The following is a 20,668-nucleotide window of genomic DNA, read 5'->3' as shown; positions in this document are numbered from 1 at the left end:
CAGATAATTCTATTTGTTTTATAATAATCAATAGATGATTGAATGGATTTAGATACGCTTCGATTGATTGAATAAAATCGTTATGAATTTATTTCATAGTTTATTTGTGTATAATCTGGTCTGCATATATCGTTTTTTAGTAGTTCATTTTGTCATCTGTCTCAGTATTAACAAACATCTCGAAGACTACAAGAGCTACGGGCAAAGAGAATTTCTCATTTAAAACTACACACTAGCTTTATTGTATGTACGTTGGTAAGTTTGGTATGATGAGATAATATTTATTCCTTTGTATGAATTTCTGCAGTATTTAACTGGGTGTAGTAATTATTATTTCGAATAAATATTGCATTAGAAAATAGGATACACTTTCCAGATATCCGTTAAATAATGTAAAGTTTATTTAGATTTAAAGACTGTCTCGTCTCAGCGAAGCTGTCAATCATTACGTGGTACAAGACACACTTTTCGACAGTTACGAACAATTCGATTAATAATAAATTGAAGACCATGGCTACCTGTTCAGATTTTTATGATGCCGTGGGTGAGACTGCCAGTAAGTCCAAGTTGACGGACAGTAAGCTCTTTCATGTGAAAAGCTGTGGAGCTGATGGGAATTGAATTTTTACAGCTTGGCCCGAATAAACTAGCCAAACAACCTTTGCAAATGCAATCGTACCACGCTCAAGCTCTTCGTGGGTTTGATTTGAGCCGCCAGCGCAGTGGTTATGGTGGGTTATTCAGTTACCTGGCTTTCGTTTGCATGAATGGTCGTGTGTGTTCCTTGAAAGAGTAAGCGGTTTAAATATGTACCTATACATATGTTACAAATATATATGTACAAATTTGTATGTACACGGTACTGAAGCGCAATAATTTGTTGCAGTGTGCCGTAAAAATCAATTCTAACGATCGATTAATATCTTTAAACCTTTTTTTAAAATAAAAAAAAAAACATGAAAATAATAATATATGTATACATATATGTATGTATATGCATGTGTATGTGCTTATATAATATATAAATGCTATAAGTATAAAGCGACGAAATAAAGATTAAACTATCAACTTTGTGCCGTTGAAAACATGCATATCTGTATGTATTAGAATCATCAGTGTATATTTCCTTGTCTGCTCTGTTTTAAGGGAGTTAAAAATGCTACAACCACGTATAACACGGATGGTCAAATACTTCGAGGATAACTTCAACACATTGAAACCTGACTGCAGCACCAATATGTACGCGAAGCAACCTGATTCCATTTCTCATAAATTTCACATATTATCAAAAGATAAAATACTGAGCATAACTTTGTTAGCCACGTTTTTCTTGTCTATAGTACAATTTGGAGCTGCCCAAACTGTTGGTGAGTCAGACAAAAATCAAATTTCTACAGCCAAAGTTTTTTGTGTGTGATAATCAGCTGCTCTAACTCCCACGAGTAAAGTCTCAGATATTTATGTATGTAGATGATAGATTGACCTGGCTTTTTTTTCTGATCTTAAAAAAAACTAGTTATGCGATAGCAATAGCATCCTCTTAAAGGTAAATGCGGATGTGATGTTGTTGGTATGGTGCTCAAACTGCAGACAGGTCTTCGCCTGCTGAATGTACACACACACATACTGCATATGTGACTCTCAGTAAAAGCTTTCGAAAATACCTGTTGGCCTTATGCCCGCGAAATAGTGGTAGATACCACAGATGTGCATGGCGATCGCCATCGCTCCGAGTGGCTTTGCTGAAAGTTGATTTGAAATTAAAATGGGAGACTGGTGGAAAAGGGAGATGGGTCTGCTTGACATCATTGCAGCTTACATACATTCATTTACAGTTTTTCTACCACTTTCTTTTCTTTTGCCGTCTGAAGCAGTGTAAAATACATATGAACAATTATGTATGCATGGAAATACATGAAAACCTAAATACATCTCTCCATACTTACATTTATATATGTATCTCATTCGATACACCCAAGCTTTAACTCACTGAAAGCCAGATAGAAAACTGCTCCATTCCATATACAGACAATAGACTTGATGTCTTCTTTCTTGGGGGACTTTGTGCTTTTTTTCTGGTATGCCCCTCTGCCCCTCTGCCTATCTTTTGTATTTTTTTTTATTATGTATTTATTTTTGAAAGCCATACATACAGACCGTATAAAATATACAAAAGAAACCAAAACTAGTTTAGTTTTATTTGAACCTGTTCGCGCTGCGGCAATTTGATAGAGCTTTTGGGAATAATCATATTGTTGTTAAAAGCTACATAAATACATACGCATCTCATGTATCACACAATAAGGTCCCGTTTAAATTGTTTAGATTACATCAATAGGATATGTTACGAAATGAAATAATTATCTGATTTAATTTAGTCTGAAAACCTATAATTTCAGATGAACCTTACGTAGTGAATCCAACACCAACATTGCCGGTAGTGGGCGCTGATGGTAAGATTTGTTAGTACGTAGAAGGATGAACGTAGGACTGTGCTCTGAGTTACTGGGATACATATCTTAATTATGATTTTACTGTTTGTAAACCAATTTGCAATAGGACAAAATTCACAATTTAAATAAGCGTAGACTTATCTACATACTTATCTAATGACAAAATATGTACTTACATTTCTTATTCCTTTTCTTTATATCTTTCTATGTATATGATTTCACCATCTTTTTGGGCTGTACATTCTGGAAATATGAACTAATTACCTAACCTTTCAATTCTTATCTGCACCAAATGATTGCATCTGTAAATGTAAATTTAAATGTATATTTATGTTCCGTATAATGTAAATATTTGGTAATCTCGCTCCTTTCTCTTACTCTTGCTGAAAATGATTTTGACTCATTTGTTTCACGCAATCTCTCTACCTATATATGTATATTTATGTGTTTTTACATTTAGATGTTACTACTGTGCTCTTTGTGAATAATGGGGCTGGGAGAGTGGGGGATAGTCATGGACGGTTCTTGACAGTGCGTCCAGAGGTTGGACTGTTGACTTCAACAGCGCGAACATTTATTCAGGATGGAATTACAACCGAATTCGCCACCCAGGTTGTGGGTACTACATTAAATAACGGTCGCATCTATGCCCAGTACCTAAAAAAAAGTTCAAGGGTTCTCTATGAGAACGACCGTGTCGTTCCTTCCGTTGTTACAAGTTGGGTGGGTGGTGGTGGTGATTATTTAAAAACCCGTTCGTTTCTGCAGAATCACAACGATCTATTTAATGCTGATGCCCCAGACTGGCAGGACATTGACGATAATATAGGTGTTCATCGAGGTGAATTTGTAGGAAACACAGATTTTGTGAACTTACAAAATGCAAGAGGCACAGTTTTGCAAACAATGGAAGCTGAGTCATATCTGGACAATATATCTTCCTCTTCTCTGCAATTAATACAAATATACAATACAAATACAGCAATATTACAATCTGACTTAAAAGCTGAGGGCAGAGCGAAGAACTTTGCTGCCGAGAATGTTTTGTCTGGTGGATATTTGCCAACCATCACAGTTAAAAATTATTTTCAGCATAGTGTTTTCCAGCCAATCGCAGGAGTCAAAATAACTGATAGAGATTCATCTGAGTCTTCTGCAGCCAGTATGGATGATGGGCGGTTTCCGAAAGCTTACTATCAACAGCAACAACAAAGTGGAGCAAAGATAGAAAATTCTATTTCGAAAGCAACAGCTCTGCCAGTGACAAAACGAATGTTGGCAACAGTAACCTACTACGGCTTTGCGGATTTCACAACGATAGTTGGTGATAGCGTGATTGTTTTTTCACCGAGCACTATTCAAAGCAGTCAAAACTATGGCCACGTTACGTCTATTAAAGGAAAGCCTACTTTAAGAACCGAGTCTTCAAATGTTTCCGATGCAATGATTTCCGAACAAATGCCGATTTTATCCACAGCTATTAATCAATGGAACTTTGGATTAGACACGACAAGAATCCGATCAGATTCATCAAATATAGTTGATGAGACTAACAATTCAAATCAGTTTTCGAGTCCAGAAATAAAGATAGCACCAAATCTGAATTATGATACCAACTTTACTTCCGTACAGGCTTTGTCAAGTCAATCTACAAAAACAGAAACAATTCATATGAGTACTGGCGATCTATTAGAATCTATAGCTGACAATAAAAACACAGTACAGAGCACGGCCATAGTAAACAGCGATGATACCATTTTAGATGAATCAAGCATTCAAGTACATGGAGGAGCCACAACCGTTTTTATTGATGACGATCCTTTTGCCAACTTTGTAGATCCTACGGGCGTGTCACATCCAGTTCAGTCATCAACAGATCAAATTGATTACGAAACAATTACTGAAAACTCTGAAGACGCAGACGAAACAACTGTATCAATTGAAGAAGACCAAGAAAATACTCCAACAACCGAGGCAGCGACTGAAAACTTGACCGAAGACTTGTACGATAATCCCCTTACTGAGCCGTTACCACCCCTGCCAACAAATGATAATAACAAGACCATCTCAGAAACATGTGATCACACAACATCTCAAGTGTTCCTAACACAATTGACAAAGTCATTGGGATATCTAAATACTGGGATAGAAGTTCCGTCAAGTGCATCAAGCGATGAAAACCCACTCTCCGCATACGATATTGTCCAGACTACCAAATACTATTGCATACAGGCCACACAGGTACAGCAGCTAGAAAAGCCCGAAATAGAATTTTTGAGCGTAGTTAGTGAAGATGCAACCACAGAATTAATATCTACAGAGTTATCAAACAAGATAGAGGAATCCACAGTCCATGAAACGGAGGACTTCGATGTAACGACTGATAATGAATATGACAGTGAAGATGATGATTACGATACTGATAATGGTTCTAATGAGGTTGATTTAATTTATAAGACTCTGTACACAACCTATACGTACCTGACGACTTTCTTTCAAGGCACTTCTACTACTGTATCAAGCCATACGGAGATTGTCACCAATCTTATTTCCTCTACAGCTGGTACTGAAGTAGATACCATAACAAAACCAACAGATGCTATCGATACGATTGGAGGGTTTGGATTGGATACTGCAAGTATGTCTCAACAAACGGAAAGTAAAGCTTCAGCTTTGGCTTCCAAGTATACAATTCCGCAAGAGATTGTAAGCTTATTGCAGACAGAAAGGGAAGAAAAAAGCGTAGTTGATGAAAGTAAGAATAAACAACAAACTGAATATCTTAATGACTCTAAGTATACAAACACATTATTCACTACCTACACTTATTATACATCGATATTCGCCGATAATGACACTGATATAATGTCTCGAACTGAGGTCGTGACAAATTATATAACCAAAAATTCGTTAAATAATTACCTTACAGATACTCCAACTTACTTAGATACAAAAAACGCTGCCCAAAACTTGCAAGCGTCAAGTCAGGTTAAATTTAAACCAGCAGAAGATCGAGTCGAAAAGGAAGAACATGTGACCTTAGTCATGGATGTGCGGTCAATTAGCGTTAATGGAAACCAGCAAGTCATTTTAAACCAAAAAGATCCGGTGGACGACCAAGTGAGTTCGGAAAGTAACACCGATGAGATAATACCATCAGCTACTCTGCTTCTTCAAACAAGCTTTACGACGTTTACCTTCTACACAACTATGTATGTCGGTGATGTAATAAACGTTATCAGTCGCCTTGAAACAGTTACTAACGTTGCAACTGAAACGCTAAAACCTACAAAAATGTTAGGCGCAGAGGAAGCAACCTTCCCTGTTACCTATTTTACGACATTTACCTACTGGACTAAGCTAGCTAAAGATGGTGAGATTACTACACTAAGCAGAGAAGAAACATTATCAAATGTAATTGAACCGACAAATCATGCGTCGATTCCTGAGGACGAAACATTACGGACGGCAGCCAATTCTTATAGCTCCCCAGATTCGAGCGACGATGGTAACCAGCATCTTCGCATAACGGATAACGCAGATACGGAAAGTATTGTCACTTCCGGGATGACTAATACGAGCTTACGATCTGACTTAACCACTTATTACACCACATATACGTACTATACCACATCATATGAAGTCAATGAGACAATTACAAAATCACGTTTTGAAACAGTGACTAACGTGGTGACACCGACGGATGTTACAACATCGACGTCAGAAACAATATCGAAAACACCAGCGATAGCCCAGCCAAGCGAACTCTTGACGGCAAGTCTAAATAATATAATAAACAGTACATCTGCATTGGTTTTGTTTGACTATAAACATATTGTTGATGCGGACGAAGTAAGTACATTGTATTTTACAACTGAAGTGGCATCAGCGATTGACAGCGATGGAATTGAAATAGAAATAACAAGTAGTACATCAAGCTTGCACGTTGATGAAATGAAAAAGTCTAGTTTAGCTATAATGATATTAAACGATGATAGCTTATCTAGCTCTAAGCCGTTCAAGACTGGTCTGGTACGGCTTATTGAAGGTACACGAATCGGAAACGGTACAACTACTTTATACCAGTCTAAGGTCATTGGAACTGTAATAGACAATCGATACGCGCAGATTATTGAAAGTACGTCTAGCTTTCTCTTTGAGAAAAAAACTGAAGATGCAGCGCTGTTGCCAACGCCTGTCATAGTATCGGTTATGCCATCACAAACAGGAAATTTGCATGTCAACGCGGATTCTAATATCGAGCAAGAAGACGAACCAACTACAACAGGAGATATCGATGATGAAAATGGCTCGAAAGCTTTGGACCCATCTCAAACATCAAAGCGCACATTTGCCCCCGTGATAAGACCATTTGCTTCACGAAATAGGCCTAATTTCGCTCCAAAACAAAAAACATTAAGTCCAAGTAGTGCTACTATTATAACAAGGTCAGATATAACACCAACCATTACGGCAACTCCTGCCCTAAAAACATCCGGCAGATATAGCTCATCAAGACGAGGCGTTATTTCAAACGCACCAATAAATCAAAATGAATTGGGATTCCCACAGTCGTCCCGACGCACTTTTGGCCGGCCGATAAAGTCATCGAGTAGCTCTGTACTAAACGAACTGGGCGTCAGCCCCCAGTCAAATGCTGCATTCGTACCCCCCAGAAATCGATTTGCATCTTCTTCACGTCCGACACAAACTGTAACTAGCAGAAAACAAAATATAAATGCTTCGTATCGTCCATCTAACAGCCCAGGTTTTCGTGCTTCCGGAATATTGGTTGGAAATTCAAAATTTCGCGTTAAGCCAACTGTCTCAGGATCATCAGCGAATGAGCGGACGACAACAAAAACAGTATCAAAAGAATTTAGTTCAGATAGCAGTGTTGAAGATGACAACTCCACTGACGAATTGGTACAGATTAGTGACGAAGAAGAAAGCACAAGACGCAATCAGAACCCATTGTTGCGACTCCGGCGACCGATTAATAGGCCAAGCGGGTTTACACCTGTGCCACGTTCAAGTGTCAACAGCTCTTCTGCCATTTCACTTAGAAGAAACCCATTGTCAGCCCGAGCAAAGACAACATCTACTACCACTACCACCACAACGACTGCTAAGCCCCGAACTCGCAGTTTTCAGAGGCCAACAATTTCTAGCCTTCAGGCACGTTCCAGGCCACAAAATAGTCTCTTTCCGCCCCGTGGGCTTTTCCAGACGCAGCAAAGAGATGAAACTCAGAAAGAAATAAAGAAAAACGAAAATGAATCCGAAAATATTTCCGAATATGATGATGACGATGATGCCGATGATGATGGGGAAGATGACGCATTAGACGAAGTAAATCGTAGCAGACGGTCGAGTTCTAAGTCGCAAAAAGGTAAAACTCTTTCCCGGGTGCGACGGCAAGCAGATGCTTTTAATAGGAGCCGATTTAGATTTCGGCGACCAAACTTATCAACGATGTCTCCACTGGAAGACCCAAGCATTTCAAATACTGACGATTTAAATGAAACCACAGCGAGTTCTCGCGTTAAAACCAATTCTCGATTCGGGTCTAGGTTTCCTTCACCACGTGGCCAACAGGCACATAGTCAGAAATCACAGCCAAGTTCCAGCGCTGTGGCAAATCATCGAACTATTCGTCCAACAAGGCCAACTACGCCGCGAACCCAGTTTACCCTAAGAGAGAAAGATGCAACTTTAAATGGCGCTAAACGTTCAGGCACACCATCAAATTTTCGACGTCAACCATCAACCGGAAGTCCTTCTATAAGACGCACTATAGGTACTGGATCTGGCACCAGTCGTAGACTAAAGAGCTACAGTGGTCCTAATGTCAACAATAATGCTGACAACGGGCGGTTAGTAGGTACGTCTCGATCCAGAAATGGAAACTCAAATGGTTTAAATAGAGGAAGAGGGTCTGTGCGTGGTCGAAATAGAAATGAATATGTTCCAGATTTGCAGATAATAGAAATGGGTAGTCAAACTATCACGGTTACTCATCTTATACCAGCCGAGGTCACGGTGCCTGTTATAAATGGCCAAATAACAGAATATAAGAATATAGTGACTGCGAAGACCAGCACCGAGGTGCTCGGACCAAATCAATACACGGAGATTTTGGGAACGAACGGCCAAACGTCGAAATATCTTACGCGAGAAGAATCCAGTATTAACAATGCAGGAGTTACAGAGCTGACGAGATATCTGTTGCATGATTCTCTAACAACAACAGTAACTTTTACACCTACCACTATCCGCGGGCGAAAGACATCCTTCTCCCACATACTTCCGTCTACCGTGTACTCTGTAGAGCATCTTGTATCGACAGTACAACCTCAAATATCAGCTAACGCTCCGCTCGCGAATATATTGCTTTCTCAGTTGCTTTTGGGCAATCTTAATTTGCCGGCCAATCCTTTAATTGGTGCGCTTGGACAGCAACAAAGTGCGATATCAGCTATAGTGTCCAAATCAGTTGAGCCAGTCACCGAGTACCGCACTCACACCTCCACATATGTAACTACCATCTTCGATGGAAAGTCTACTATACTCCCACTGACATTTCAGGGGAAAAAGATTCTGACTACTGTCTACGATACTACCGCACAAACTATAACAGCTACGGAATACAGTGTAGATACCATAGTGAACACACCTATAATTCCTCAAAATGTAAAGTCGAATGGACATGCAGCGCAGGTAAACAGTTTATTGTTGCAGCAGTTGCTTCTTCAGCAACAGCAAGAGCCATTTTCGTTGCCTCAGGGCTTATCCCATACTCAATCCCCACAATTACTTTTGAGTGAGAACCTGCAGGATTTGGACGACGCTGCCCGGACAGCAACACAAGTTGATGCACTGGGTGATATTGACGATGAGATTGTGACAATTAACAGTGAAATGCAGACTACGAAAATCAATCGCAAGAAGTCCCGAAAGACGAGCAAGGGACACAAACGAAGTAAGCAACAGAAATTGGATAATCCGCTGGAGGACACTAGCGTCGTGACACTCTACGTATCGGGCCGTAGGCCCGGGGAATTTAGCACTGTGTTGTCAACCGTGCAGAATGGCTACGATCATTCGGCTGCCTTGCAAAAGAGACAAGCTCATTCACAAATACGACAAACGGTAACTTTGGGAGAGAAGGAAGTTAATGATATGTACGACACCGAAGAGAGTCGAAATGTCATATTATTTGTATCACCAAAACAAGATCATCATCAGCTCGATAAAAACACTCTTGACACATTTTTTGATATATATCATGGGGTTGGCTCAACAGAGTTTTTCGGTGACAATGTAAAGGGTCGAACTGCATCATTAGAGAGCATTGTAGGTGACGTAGACCTTTGGTACTCTAAGTCTTCCAGTCAATCGATGATTCTGGCCTCGAAAACAGATTCTATGGCGATTGATAACAGTAGTACGTTCAATTTTTTAGCCTAAAGGACCTCACTGAGCTACAGTCCCCGCTACAGTCGCAGGTCAGAAACCTATATTCTGTTCATCCCCAGAAACTTCCTTCCATTTCCATTTCCTTAGATGGGATAAAAATGAACAATCATAGAACAAGACGTGAAGCTCATACCAGCTTATCCATCATTAATTCTGATACATTTAAAAATGTGACTAATCGCTACTTACGAAAGGTACTTGTTCGCCGTAAACCGTTGGAAGAATTGCAATCACTAGTCAATAAAACAACAAATGCAAAAGGCAGTCCTCTTCCACAGTCGTATACATCCCAGACTATTTATCCAAAGAATTTTCGGGTTGTAATATTGAAGCGTAGAATACCAGATAAACAAACATTTGCCTTTGAAAAAACAGGCACTCCCCAAATTGTTCTAGGGGATGTTTCACTGACTTCCGTTAGGAAGGGAAAGTCGCAGAAAGAAAACATTTTTACCAAACATATAGGGCATAAATCACTGGGAAATCAAGAAAAAAATTATGACCAGGTCCAGCCAATTCTATTAGCTCATCCTGAAAGAAAGAACCCCAAGGACGTGTATGATCTATCGACTATTACCACAACAAGAACGGAAGTAATTACACGCACTTTTACATACGTCGTTGATCGCGTACAAAACAACCAACACGAAGAACAGACGCACTCTACCTTTACCCGAGTTACTACCAAAACCTTCGATATCACACTGACAATCTCATCCAGCCGACCTACTAATTTTTCAGTTATGCCCACAAAAATGGTAGACAGCCTTTACATATAACATTTATTGCCTACACACTCGTATATAAGCAAATGTACATACTTTATTAAATTTGTCTTTTGTTATTTTTGTAATTTTTGTGTCTAGACTTACGATTAAAATGAAATAAAAAATACGAAGTCCAATCCTAAGGAAAAAAAGATTTGTTAAAATTTCAAGAGCCACTTTAATTTACACAACAGAGCTTCTTCCTGAGGATTTACTTTGGATTTGGTGTCTCCTGTTCAGGAGTTAATGACAGGGAAACTAAATAAAAAATGACCCCTTTTGAAGATTGTTAATTTAAATTAAAATTTTAAATTTGATAAACCATAACGATATGAGGTAGCTTTTGCTAATTATCACACAATTATGTTTTATGGAAATGTTAATGAAATAAATATAAATAAAATAAACATAAATATTTACATTATATGTATAAATTTCATACTTTTAATTTAGTAATAAATTATGTTTACTGTACATATGAATATAATAGTATGTCTAAATATAAGTTTACGTATCAGATTATCTATAATGGGTCTATTAATATTACTTTATAAAAATGTACATATATACATATACATTTATAGACATTATTATATACATTTGTAATAATCCATGAAAATAAATTTCCATACTAGCTAGTGTTATTTTTCAAGTATTTATACAGTTTTTTGCAAATAAAACTATTTTGACTTAATAAAGATAAATGAACTAACAAATACCTCTCCATGTACTTATATTTACCTGAAACTGATATTTTCGTGACCCTACATTTTATATGGTTTATATAGTTTTTTTTATAGGCTTTATGTAGCTACTTAGCGGAAAATAGGTCTTATCCAATTTTTAGAGATATATTTTGGTGCTGTACCCAAATTTTATTTATATTACGAGTGCATAAATAAATACAAATATAGATGAAATTCTTGGCATCTGCAAGGGAAACTTTGATGTTTAGCTGCTTATTGTAATTTTATAAATATACATATGTAAATATGTACAAATACGGACACGTAATCTTCCAAAATAAATGCTTTTAATTAAACATGTTTTGGAATATATGCAGGAAACAATGATAAAAATAACTTTACGCAATTTAAAGAATACATCAACTCTGAAACGTTTGAGGCTAGGAACATAGTAAGCTTTGAAAATCGAGTCGACATATTAGATGGCTCTGTATCGGAGAAGACATTAGACGAGGCGAGATATAATCTGGCCACTCACATAATGTCAAATGGAGTTGAATTGATAATTGCAAGTGAAAAAGGAAAGTATGTAGAACAAGAAGGGATAACATCGCAGATATTATCAAATATTCGAAGCCGTACGATACCTGCATCGCATTCTCATCATAAGCCTCTTACTCTTGCTCCGAGTACACTAAAAAACCAAATGATTTTGACGATACCCTTAGAAAAACAGGTATGGTAACAAACAATCATCAATTATAATTTAACATATCAATCATACTAAAATATTTTTATGCCATAGGAGAAATTTACTATGCCGATCAATGATAATCATATCATTACAAAAATATGCCTCACTACCTACACATATCGCACGACTTATGTTGAGAATGGAAGCACCAGTGTGGAAAAAAAAAAAACGGTTATATCAAATAGCCATACAGAAGAGCGAAACTACTTACTTGACAGCTCCCTATTGGTAAAAGATTTAACTTTCTCAAAAGTAAGTATTTGAGTTATTTGAATTAAATATATATAAATTTATATATATATATATATCTTAATCGTGTTAGACGACCGAGTTAGTTGTGGGAATATTACCAACCACTTTTCATTTTGTGAATACTCTTCCAAAGGATAAGACACAACAGATACCTATAGTTATCACACCTAAGACTACCTCTATAAATACAATCAGTGGACCACATAAACATATTGTTATTCTGCATCCATCAGAGGAATATACAAACACTTATAACAGTAAAGTCTTCTTAACGAAAAGAGTGAAAGATGACCTGAAAAAGATGACCAGTGAAGATATTCTTACTCAGGTAGATATTTCAGAGTCTTTGCCAACACCCATCTCGCTGACATTTCCTAAAACAAAGATGAATAATTATAAAAAAACTGGGTTGTTTCTTAACGGAGTCCTAAACACTGATCTTCCCACTGCATTGATATGGCAAGAAGAACAGAGCGCTGTACATATATACGCCACAAAAACTTTCTTAACTACGTTAACTTTTTATACCACTTTGTTAAATAACAGTATAACTAGAACTAGTTTACAAGATCCGATACCCATGACGGTGTATGACAATGATCCCACATTACACACTAAGCACGAGTATGTCAATGCCAAGCTTCACACTCAAGTAATAAAAAATATCGTCACAAACACAGTGGCTAGTTCGTTGCTTAAGCCAGAATTAGTCTCCATGTTTAGCACAGAACTCATGCGGAAAAGGGGAAAAAATGATCGCAATGCTATTGTGACGATGGCTACTTTGCTAGATGGCCAAACCATGCAAATAACCGCTGTGAAAACCCTGACCAAATTGCACACAAGTCAGAAATCAATTTTAGAAGACATTCAATCGAAAATGAGCTTAGTAAATGATATTAATAATTCGCCGATCAGCATAGAGAAAACTAACCATGGTCAAAAACTTAAAGTTATCGCAACAAAAAAATCTTCCATAAATAATAAAACCTCCGTCAAATCAACGGAAAACATCCAGATGTATCCTCAAGTTGAAGAAGATCTTAGTTTATCGGAAACAGAAAATGTTGATGTATATCCAGAAACATATATAAAAACCAATCCATTAAGGCAAACTGTCTCGCAAATTATTGGACCTTTGACTTTAGAAAGATTTGGGCCAATGCTAAATGTTATGGCCGACTTAATTAAGAAAAATATTGCAAATAAGCATAGCGCAGATCAAAGCAGGCAGTCTTATAATCAAGGAAATATTAAAAATGATATAGAAACAACGAATGGAAATCAGATTATAACTAGAACTGCCGAGAGACCAATGTATATACCCCTGCAAGAAACTGAGAAAGATTATTTAACAAGCGGATATTTTTATGATGGCAACGAGAATATGGACTTGTCCGTTGATATTAATACGGTCAGTAAAGCGAAGATTAAAATTATACCTAAGCACCATTTAAACCAACAAACCGTGAACAAAATTTCGTTTCCACGACGCGCAGAAGATACGAAGGAAGCTTATGGAAGCTCTTTGCTTAGAACGGGTATCCCTATACGTCCGGGTGAGGTTATAACAGCCAACGCTGATGTTATAATTGGCAGACCTAGTACGAAGGTTTCTTTAGGGGATACTGCTATGCGACACAACTTACTCGAAGTGAGAAATAACTTATTAGTGCCTAAGTTTTATCGCCAATTAATCCGTTCGAATACATTATACCCCAGTATTCCATTTTTACATCCCCCTAAGACTAATCAAGATCGCCTAGATTCCGTTAACTTGAATCGGGGAACTCTTGACGGGTATGGAAGCATATTAAAGCCGCCTCCGCCTATATATAACCAACAAATGAGTAAATTTGAAAACAATTTGCAGTATCTGCTGTATCCGACCCCATTGCTTGCCCAATCACGACTAACGCAAAGTCGAATTAAGTACCCGCTACCTATTGAGCAGAACAAGTATCCGAGTGATAATTATTATGCTTCAGAAAAAATCGCCAGCTTGAATTCGGAGCTGAACAGTAATGAAATATTAGAGATAATGCGAATACCAGAAATATTTAGTACTAGACTGCCTGCCATTACTAGTTATTTGGCTTTATCAAACACCTATCATTACTCTCCAATTCCGCATTCTCTGGTATACCCATTAAACCCGACTGGGACATACAGATCGCCATTATCTGCTTCTACATATTCGGCACTTCATCAAGTTAATCTAAGAAAGGAGATGCTTAGTCATACAGTCAATATGCATGCACCTCCACTTACATTTAAAAAAGAAGTTGAACATTTTCCGCATGCTGCTGCCATTAGGGGACGCATTGTTCACTTGTCAATGCCTTTAATCAAAATACCGGTTAATGAAGCTAAAGTAGATGTACGAGTATCCCCCCAAATTAATAGAGTAGTTCTTGTACAAGATAAACACTCCAGTACTGATTCAAGTGATAATAAATTTAAACAACGGAATCAGAACCTATCCAATTTAGCAATTGGTCAAAGCAAAGCGTCAGAAAATTACAAAAACCTTTTTACAAACAACTTCACGCCTTTGACAACCAATGCGAATGAACTTTCTAAAATATATGAATCTAACGGCGGATATACGAATATGTTGTACCGCAATCTAACAAAAGCGGCACAAAGGTTCCCTCTGGGCGAAATTGGTTTATCCTTAGAACAGGATCAAAAAGCTGATTACTCGAACTATTCTTTTCAATTCTACAATGAGAACAATCCGGAAATACTAAATAAACACTCTTTAAGCTTGTGGTTAATAATGCAACAAAGTCAACCAATTATAACAGCTCCTCACAGCTCTACGGTTATAGATAGACAATATTCGAAAATGATTACTAGCAACAATGATAAGATCCTTTTAGCAACAGGAGAACATTTTCATTTGGGAACTTTAATTAAGTCTGAATTTGAGTTTGAAAAGTCTAAAAGGACACCTCTAACGCAAGTCCCAATTTCGATTAATCATATTTCTATCGCAACGCATAAAATGAGTGTATTCGCGGATACTACAAAGACTCTATTGGAACATTCAAATCCAAGGGCACATTTTTATAAAACTTCAATTCCAATAAATACCACTGTAAAGTATTCTAAAATGGCGATGGCCACTAATGCAAATTCACTCAAAATTTCTTCAACACTATTGTCGGCAAGATTCCAACATTTTGACACTCCAACTCTCGGTACTAACTTAGAAACAATAAATTCTCAAATCAACCGTTCCGAAAATAGTTCCTTCCAGCCGATAAAACACGATATAAAAAGACTTGAACCGTCTGAAATAGTACACCACGACTTTCAAACTATTTTAAAAAGAACAAGTGAGTTAACAAATCGTCTGCCTTCTAGTTTTACTGCTATGAAAAAATCTATTCTGGAGTCCATGAAAATATTATTCTCTACAGCAGATAATGTTTCATTATTAATCCCTACAATAACAAAAAAAATCCAATCAAAAGAATCTCTAGGTGCAGGTGTGTCGTTAATCTCGAATATGATTCCATTGTACTCATCGGAGATTTTAAAAGCCACTCTAATACCTACCAGGAACACAATAAGTATCAGTGGCTGGAGCTCAATTTATTCCATATCTATTAAGCAAGATATACAAAAAATTGTCCAGGCTAACGACACTAAAAAGCAGTTTCGATCAAGGCAGCCAGACAAAGGCATACAGATCAGTGCACTTATTCCTGCCAACACGCATATTCTCAACGATACGAAAATATCCTACCCATCCGTATTTAATGGAACTAAGTCTAAATCATCTTTGGCGATTTTTCCTACCCGAAAGAGTTCAAAAGAACCGGTTACATTAGTAGCGATGTCCAGAAAAAAAGGGGCAATGCAGTCAGATATTGCACGAAATTCACAGAATTTATATACTTCAAGCTTGCCGCAAATAAAGACTACGTTTTCAAATCCGTTAACAAAGAAACCGTCACAAAATATAAATGGATTTAAGCCAGAAATCATAAACATAAGCTCTGTTATCAACACGAGACCAGATTTGTATCAAAAGATTACGACTAAAGATTCCATCAACAGTCTAACGCTAATAGCAATCTCCAAAAGTACGTCTGTTATTGACCAAAGGCATAATTCGCCCATTTTATTAACTCATCCATTTCGGGATGAGGAAATGTATTCCCCTATCGATTCCAGAAGTATACATCTAAGTGGTGTACTGATTGATACACCTTCAAAAACTAAGCATATAACAAAATTAAGCTCAGCTAGCGCTTGCAATCCAGTGTGCAAGTCAAAAAAAAATGAAATATGCGTTATTATTAATAATGGAGATGAATCTGTAAGCCATTGTGCGTGTCGACCAAGTTTTGGGCGCATATTTCCGGACCGACCTTGCAAGCGTATGTTTCAAACACTAATTTTTGTATGTTACCTCGATTTATAGCGACTTTTGACGTTACAGCCACATATACCTACGAAATGCAAATGGAAACTCTCCGGGTTGGAAACTATATCCTCAAGTTCAACGATGGGCTTAAAAGTAATGTGTCAAACGAATATCGTCACCTTAGTGGAATTATACTAGACGCCGTCGATCGCATGATTATGCAATCGGACTTTCGGGACGTATATCATGGAGTGCAATTAATTAGCATTGCTGCTAATAAGAAAGATAATATCATTAGTAAATTCTTGCTGCAGGTGAGTTTTCGACCGATTGTTCCTATGCCAGTTAAGCTTAAGCTAAAATTGATATAGCTCTAGTTAAAAGTCTTGTACATACTTTATGTAGCCTGTCCGTCTCAAAGATCTGATGACAATACTCGAAGGATATCAAAGTTGAAATAAAGAATTAGAAAATTTGGTTTTGTGGGCGGACAGATATCGCCAAGTTACGAACTAGCGAACTGTATTATCTTTAATATTGATTTTATTGTATTCAGCCAGGCTCCGGTTTTCTCTTTCCTATTTACTTTTGAAATCACATAAATTGGTGCCCCCGTTTTCACATTCCGCAAGATTTCTTCGTTTTCACGTCAAAAACATATATTACCTTTTGATGCATTAATATAGATTTGACATCATTACCAGGGCAGTTTAGCTTGTGCCTATACTCAAAATGAGTATAGGAGTATATATTTTATTTGTGGTGAAAATGTATGTGTAACGTCCAGAAGGAAGCGTTTCCGACGCCATAAAGTATGTATATTCTTAATCAGCATCAATAGCCGAGTCGATTGAGCCATGTCTGGCTAAAAATATACCAAGAAGAATACGTATTTTGGAACATTTTATTACATTTTATAATATAAACTATTATAAACATTTTCGCATCACTTTGGCATTCAGAAGGAAGTATATCTAAAACAGTACTTCATCTGTTCGTCTGTCCGTCCCTATGATCACCTAGCGCTCAAAGACTATAAGAGCTAGAGCAACGACATTTTGTATCCAGACTTCTGTGATATGTCACTATTGCAAGTATATTTCCAACATCGCCCCACTCCCTTCCGCCCCCACAAAGGACGAAAATCTGTGGCATCCACAATTTTAAAGATACGGGAAAACCAAAAAAGCAGAATAGTAGATAAATATTATATCTTTTTGACTGCAGAATCTAAACCAGATCGTATTATTATTACAGCCAGAATGAAGAAAACAATTTCATTTTCTCTCACTCTGTCTCTCTCTAACACACATGTTTCATGGTCGGCTTTGCCTATTGATAAAAGTGAGTTCCTAGATCTCAGAGACTATAAAAGCTAGAGTAACCAAATTTGATATCCACACTCCTGTTAGATCTCAGTATAACACGTGTATTTCAAAATTTCGCCCCACCCCCTTCCGCCCCCGCAAAGAACGAAAATCTGTGGCATCCACAATATTGAAGATACGAGAAAACTAAAAACGCATAATATGGTATGTATGACTATGCACTATAGGAAACTCAAATAAGCTTGACAATGAGCTTTTAATAATTTGGCCGTTTTTGGTAAAAGCTGAATATTTCGGTAATGAATCGATTATTTTAATCTAGTAATTGACTACTACGCGGATATGTTACCTTAAAATGTTAATAATTTCTCTACATTTCAGTTGTCTGAGAATAGCGATCAAAAGCGACTGTCATCCGTTTTTAAAAAATATTTGCGGCAAAGCAACTTTAGTATTGGAGGCACTGAGTTATATACCTCAAAAGAAGGAATTAATTCATTAGAATTCAAAGGTGATAATTTTGCGATTACCAGATAATATTTGTGTCCGCTATTTGTTTTGATTTACGCAGATTTCGACGAATGTCTTCACGATAATTTTCATGACTGTTCGACCAATGCGCAATGCTTTAACTTGGGTGGCAGTTACACATGCAGTTGCCGGGATGGTTATGTAGATATATCTGATAACGCCATTTATCCAGGTAGAAAATGCTCAGATAACATAATTGGCTGTGAAAAGTGCAATTACCACGGCAAATGTATTACAACGCCGCTGGATAAAGTTCTGAAGCTAACTACGGTATGCCAGTGCTTTCCTTGGTATGCAGGAACGACATGCCAACTAAATCTTAAGATACTTTTGATCTGTCTGATTTCCATCGGCACAGTTCTGTTTATTTTGCTCCTGTTTTGCATATTAATTATACACACAAAGCGTAAGAATCAGGGCGCTTCCGCAAGTTCCATGTTTATTGCAGCATCAAATATACACCCTAGTATGCTGACATCATCTGGAAAATCTCGAATTGTGGAATATATAAATGATTCCAATAGCGAATCAAGTTATAGCTCAGGATCTATTTTGCATAAGGTAAAGTAAGGTAGCACATTAAAATAATTCGCATATACTTATAGTCTCCTTCGCTAAATTTAGAAAGGACATGGGGTGAAAAGGACGAAAATGAAATCGAAAGTGGAAGTGCTTACAAAAACAAATTTAGCCAACAAATGCAAAGTTACTTCAATACGGAATATGTATGACGTACTTGATTTAAGTGAAACAATTGAAGAACAGGACATTCCATCATATAACATGGATGAAGGTGTTGCTGATACAGACCAAGCCGATCGTTCTCTTACCTTTATGATACCACGTGCTAAATTCCGCCAACCGTATATTTTAAAAAATGTTCAACTGAATAATAATCTAACAGTGGAAAGAAAAGAAACACAAGGAGATTTGCATAAAAAGGAGGGCTTGGAATATCGATCTGTTTTTATCGATAGGTCAAAGCAGCTTTTAAAAAAAATTGAGCGTTCCGCTCAAGAACGCATCATACCCACTAGTGCACTAGTTTCTGCTGGCTATGAAGTCTCTGCTATTGTAAACGATTCCTGCGCCGCACCTGGCAAAGTCGTATCAACCATGACTGTTGATATAAAATCCCAACAGAATGTAAAACTAGATTCTGAGTAAGTAAAATAAATATAGGAACAAACAAACCGTCAAACGCCAAACCACACTTGGTCGGGAAATATTAAATGTATTGATAACAAAACCCTTTTTGGTGTCTAAAATATGAATTATAATAGATACCATAGATAAGCCATAATTATATTATCATAATAATTTCATTTTTGTATGATCTCAATTAGATCAAATGGCGTACGGTCATTTGACGAAACAACAGTTGAAGCTGTAACTATCCCCGCTCTTCTCAAATTAGACTCGCAGATCAAAAACCATACAATTGAGGTGAATTTTTTTTATTACAAATTGAATTGTGGAATTACTATGAAAACACAAATTGAATAAAATTAAATCTAGGAATTAAATACAATGGCTGAAAGAGATTTGGGCTCAACCTTTTTGTTGCCACATACGCATCTATATAAGCCAGAGAAGGTCTGTCAAATTACACAATATTTTAAATGAATAATTAATGTGAGTTAACTGTTATAGATACCGAGTGAATTTTCTGGACTTGATTCTCTGTAAATGCTGAAACATCAAGATTGAACGACACCTTTAAAAGCATATGATGTCAGCTCTATAATATAATTTTCATCCCACCACCTCCTGCCCAACCGACGAAACAGGGATGGAAAAAAAAATTAATTTATGGTATCAGTGAAGAGCAAACAAAGCTATGGTACATGATAACGAATCGATTTTATTCGATCTTGGTAATTTCAACTTGTATATTGTGTGCAATAACAAGAATATCGACTGATACTGATCATACTGATAAGGAAGTCGCAAACAATTATAATCAATCGAAATCCTAAAGACATTTGCCAGTTGCATTTATGAAAACAAACTACAATATATTACGAGTATTTACGA

At 37.1% G+C, this 20,668-nt stretch overlaps 1 protein-coding gene across 2 annotated transcripts; it reads left to right on the top strand.

Moving 5' to 3' along the window:
• Nucleotides 1–88: 88 nt before the first annotated feature.
• Nucleotides 89–20,539, top strand: LOC108164414 (mucin-5AC). 2 transcript variants are annotated; one of them, XM_017300090.2, is made up of 13 exons: nucleotides 89–792; nucleotides 1,147–1,367; nucleotides 2,400–2,453; nucleotides 11,763–12,121; nucleotides 12,191–12,391; nucleotides 12,462–16,785; nucleotides 16,848–17,086; nucleotides 18,482–18,611; nucleotides 18,672–19,192; nucleotides 19,256–19,794; nucleotides 19,978–20,077; nucleotides 20,150–20,227; nucleotides 20,285–20,539. In XM_017300090.2, the coding sequence occupies exons 1-13, from the start codon at nucleotides 611–613 to the stop codon at nucleotides 20,318–20,320; spliced, it is 6,984 nt and encodes a 2,327-aa protein (XP_017155579.2). In that variant the 5' UTR covers nucleotides 89–610; the 3' UTR covers nucleotides 20,321–20,539. The 2 variants fall into 2 exon arrangements, with proteins under 2 accessions (XP_017155579.2, XP_017155578.1); XM_017300089.2 differs by lacking the exons at nucleotides 11,763–12,121; nucleotides 12,191–12,391; nucleotides 12,462–16,785; ... (5 more) ...; nucleotides 20,150–20,227; nucleotides 20,285–20,539 and adding an exon at nucleotides 2,914–11,098.
• The last annotated feature ends 129 nt before the right edge of the window (nucleotides 20,540–20,668 follow it).

Source organism: Drosophila miranda, chromosome 5, assembly GCF_003369915.1.
Source record: "Drosophila miranda strain MSH22 chromosome 5, D.miranda_PacBio2.1, whole genome shotgun sequence".
Classification (NCBI taxonomy): domain Eukaryota; kingdom Metazoa; phylum Arthropoda; class Insecta; order Diptera; family Drosophilidae; genus Drosophila; species Drosophila miranda.
The sequence above is the reverse complement of the archived record's forward strand: the minus strand, read 5'-3'. Positions and strand labels throughout refer to the sequence as shown.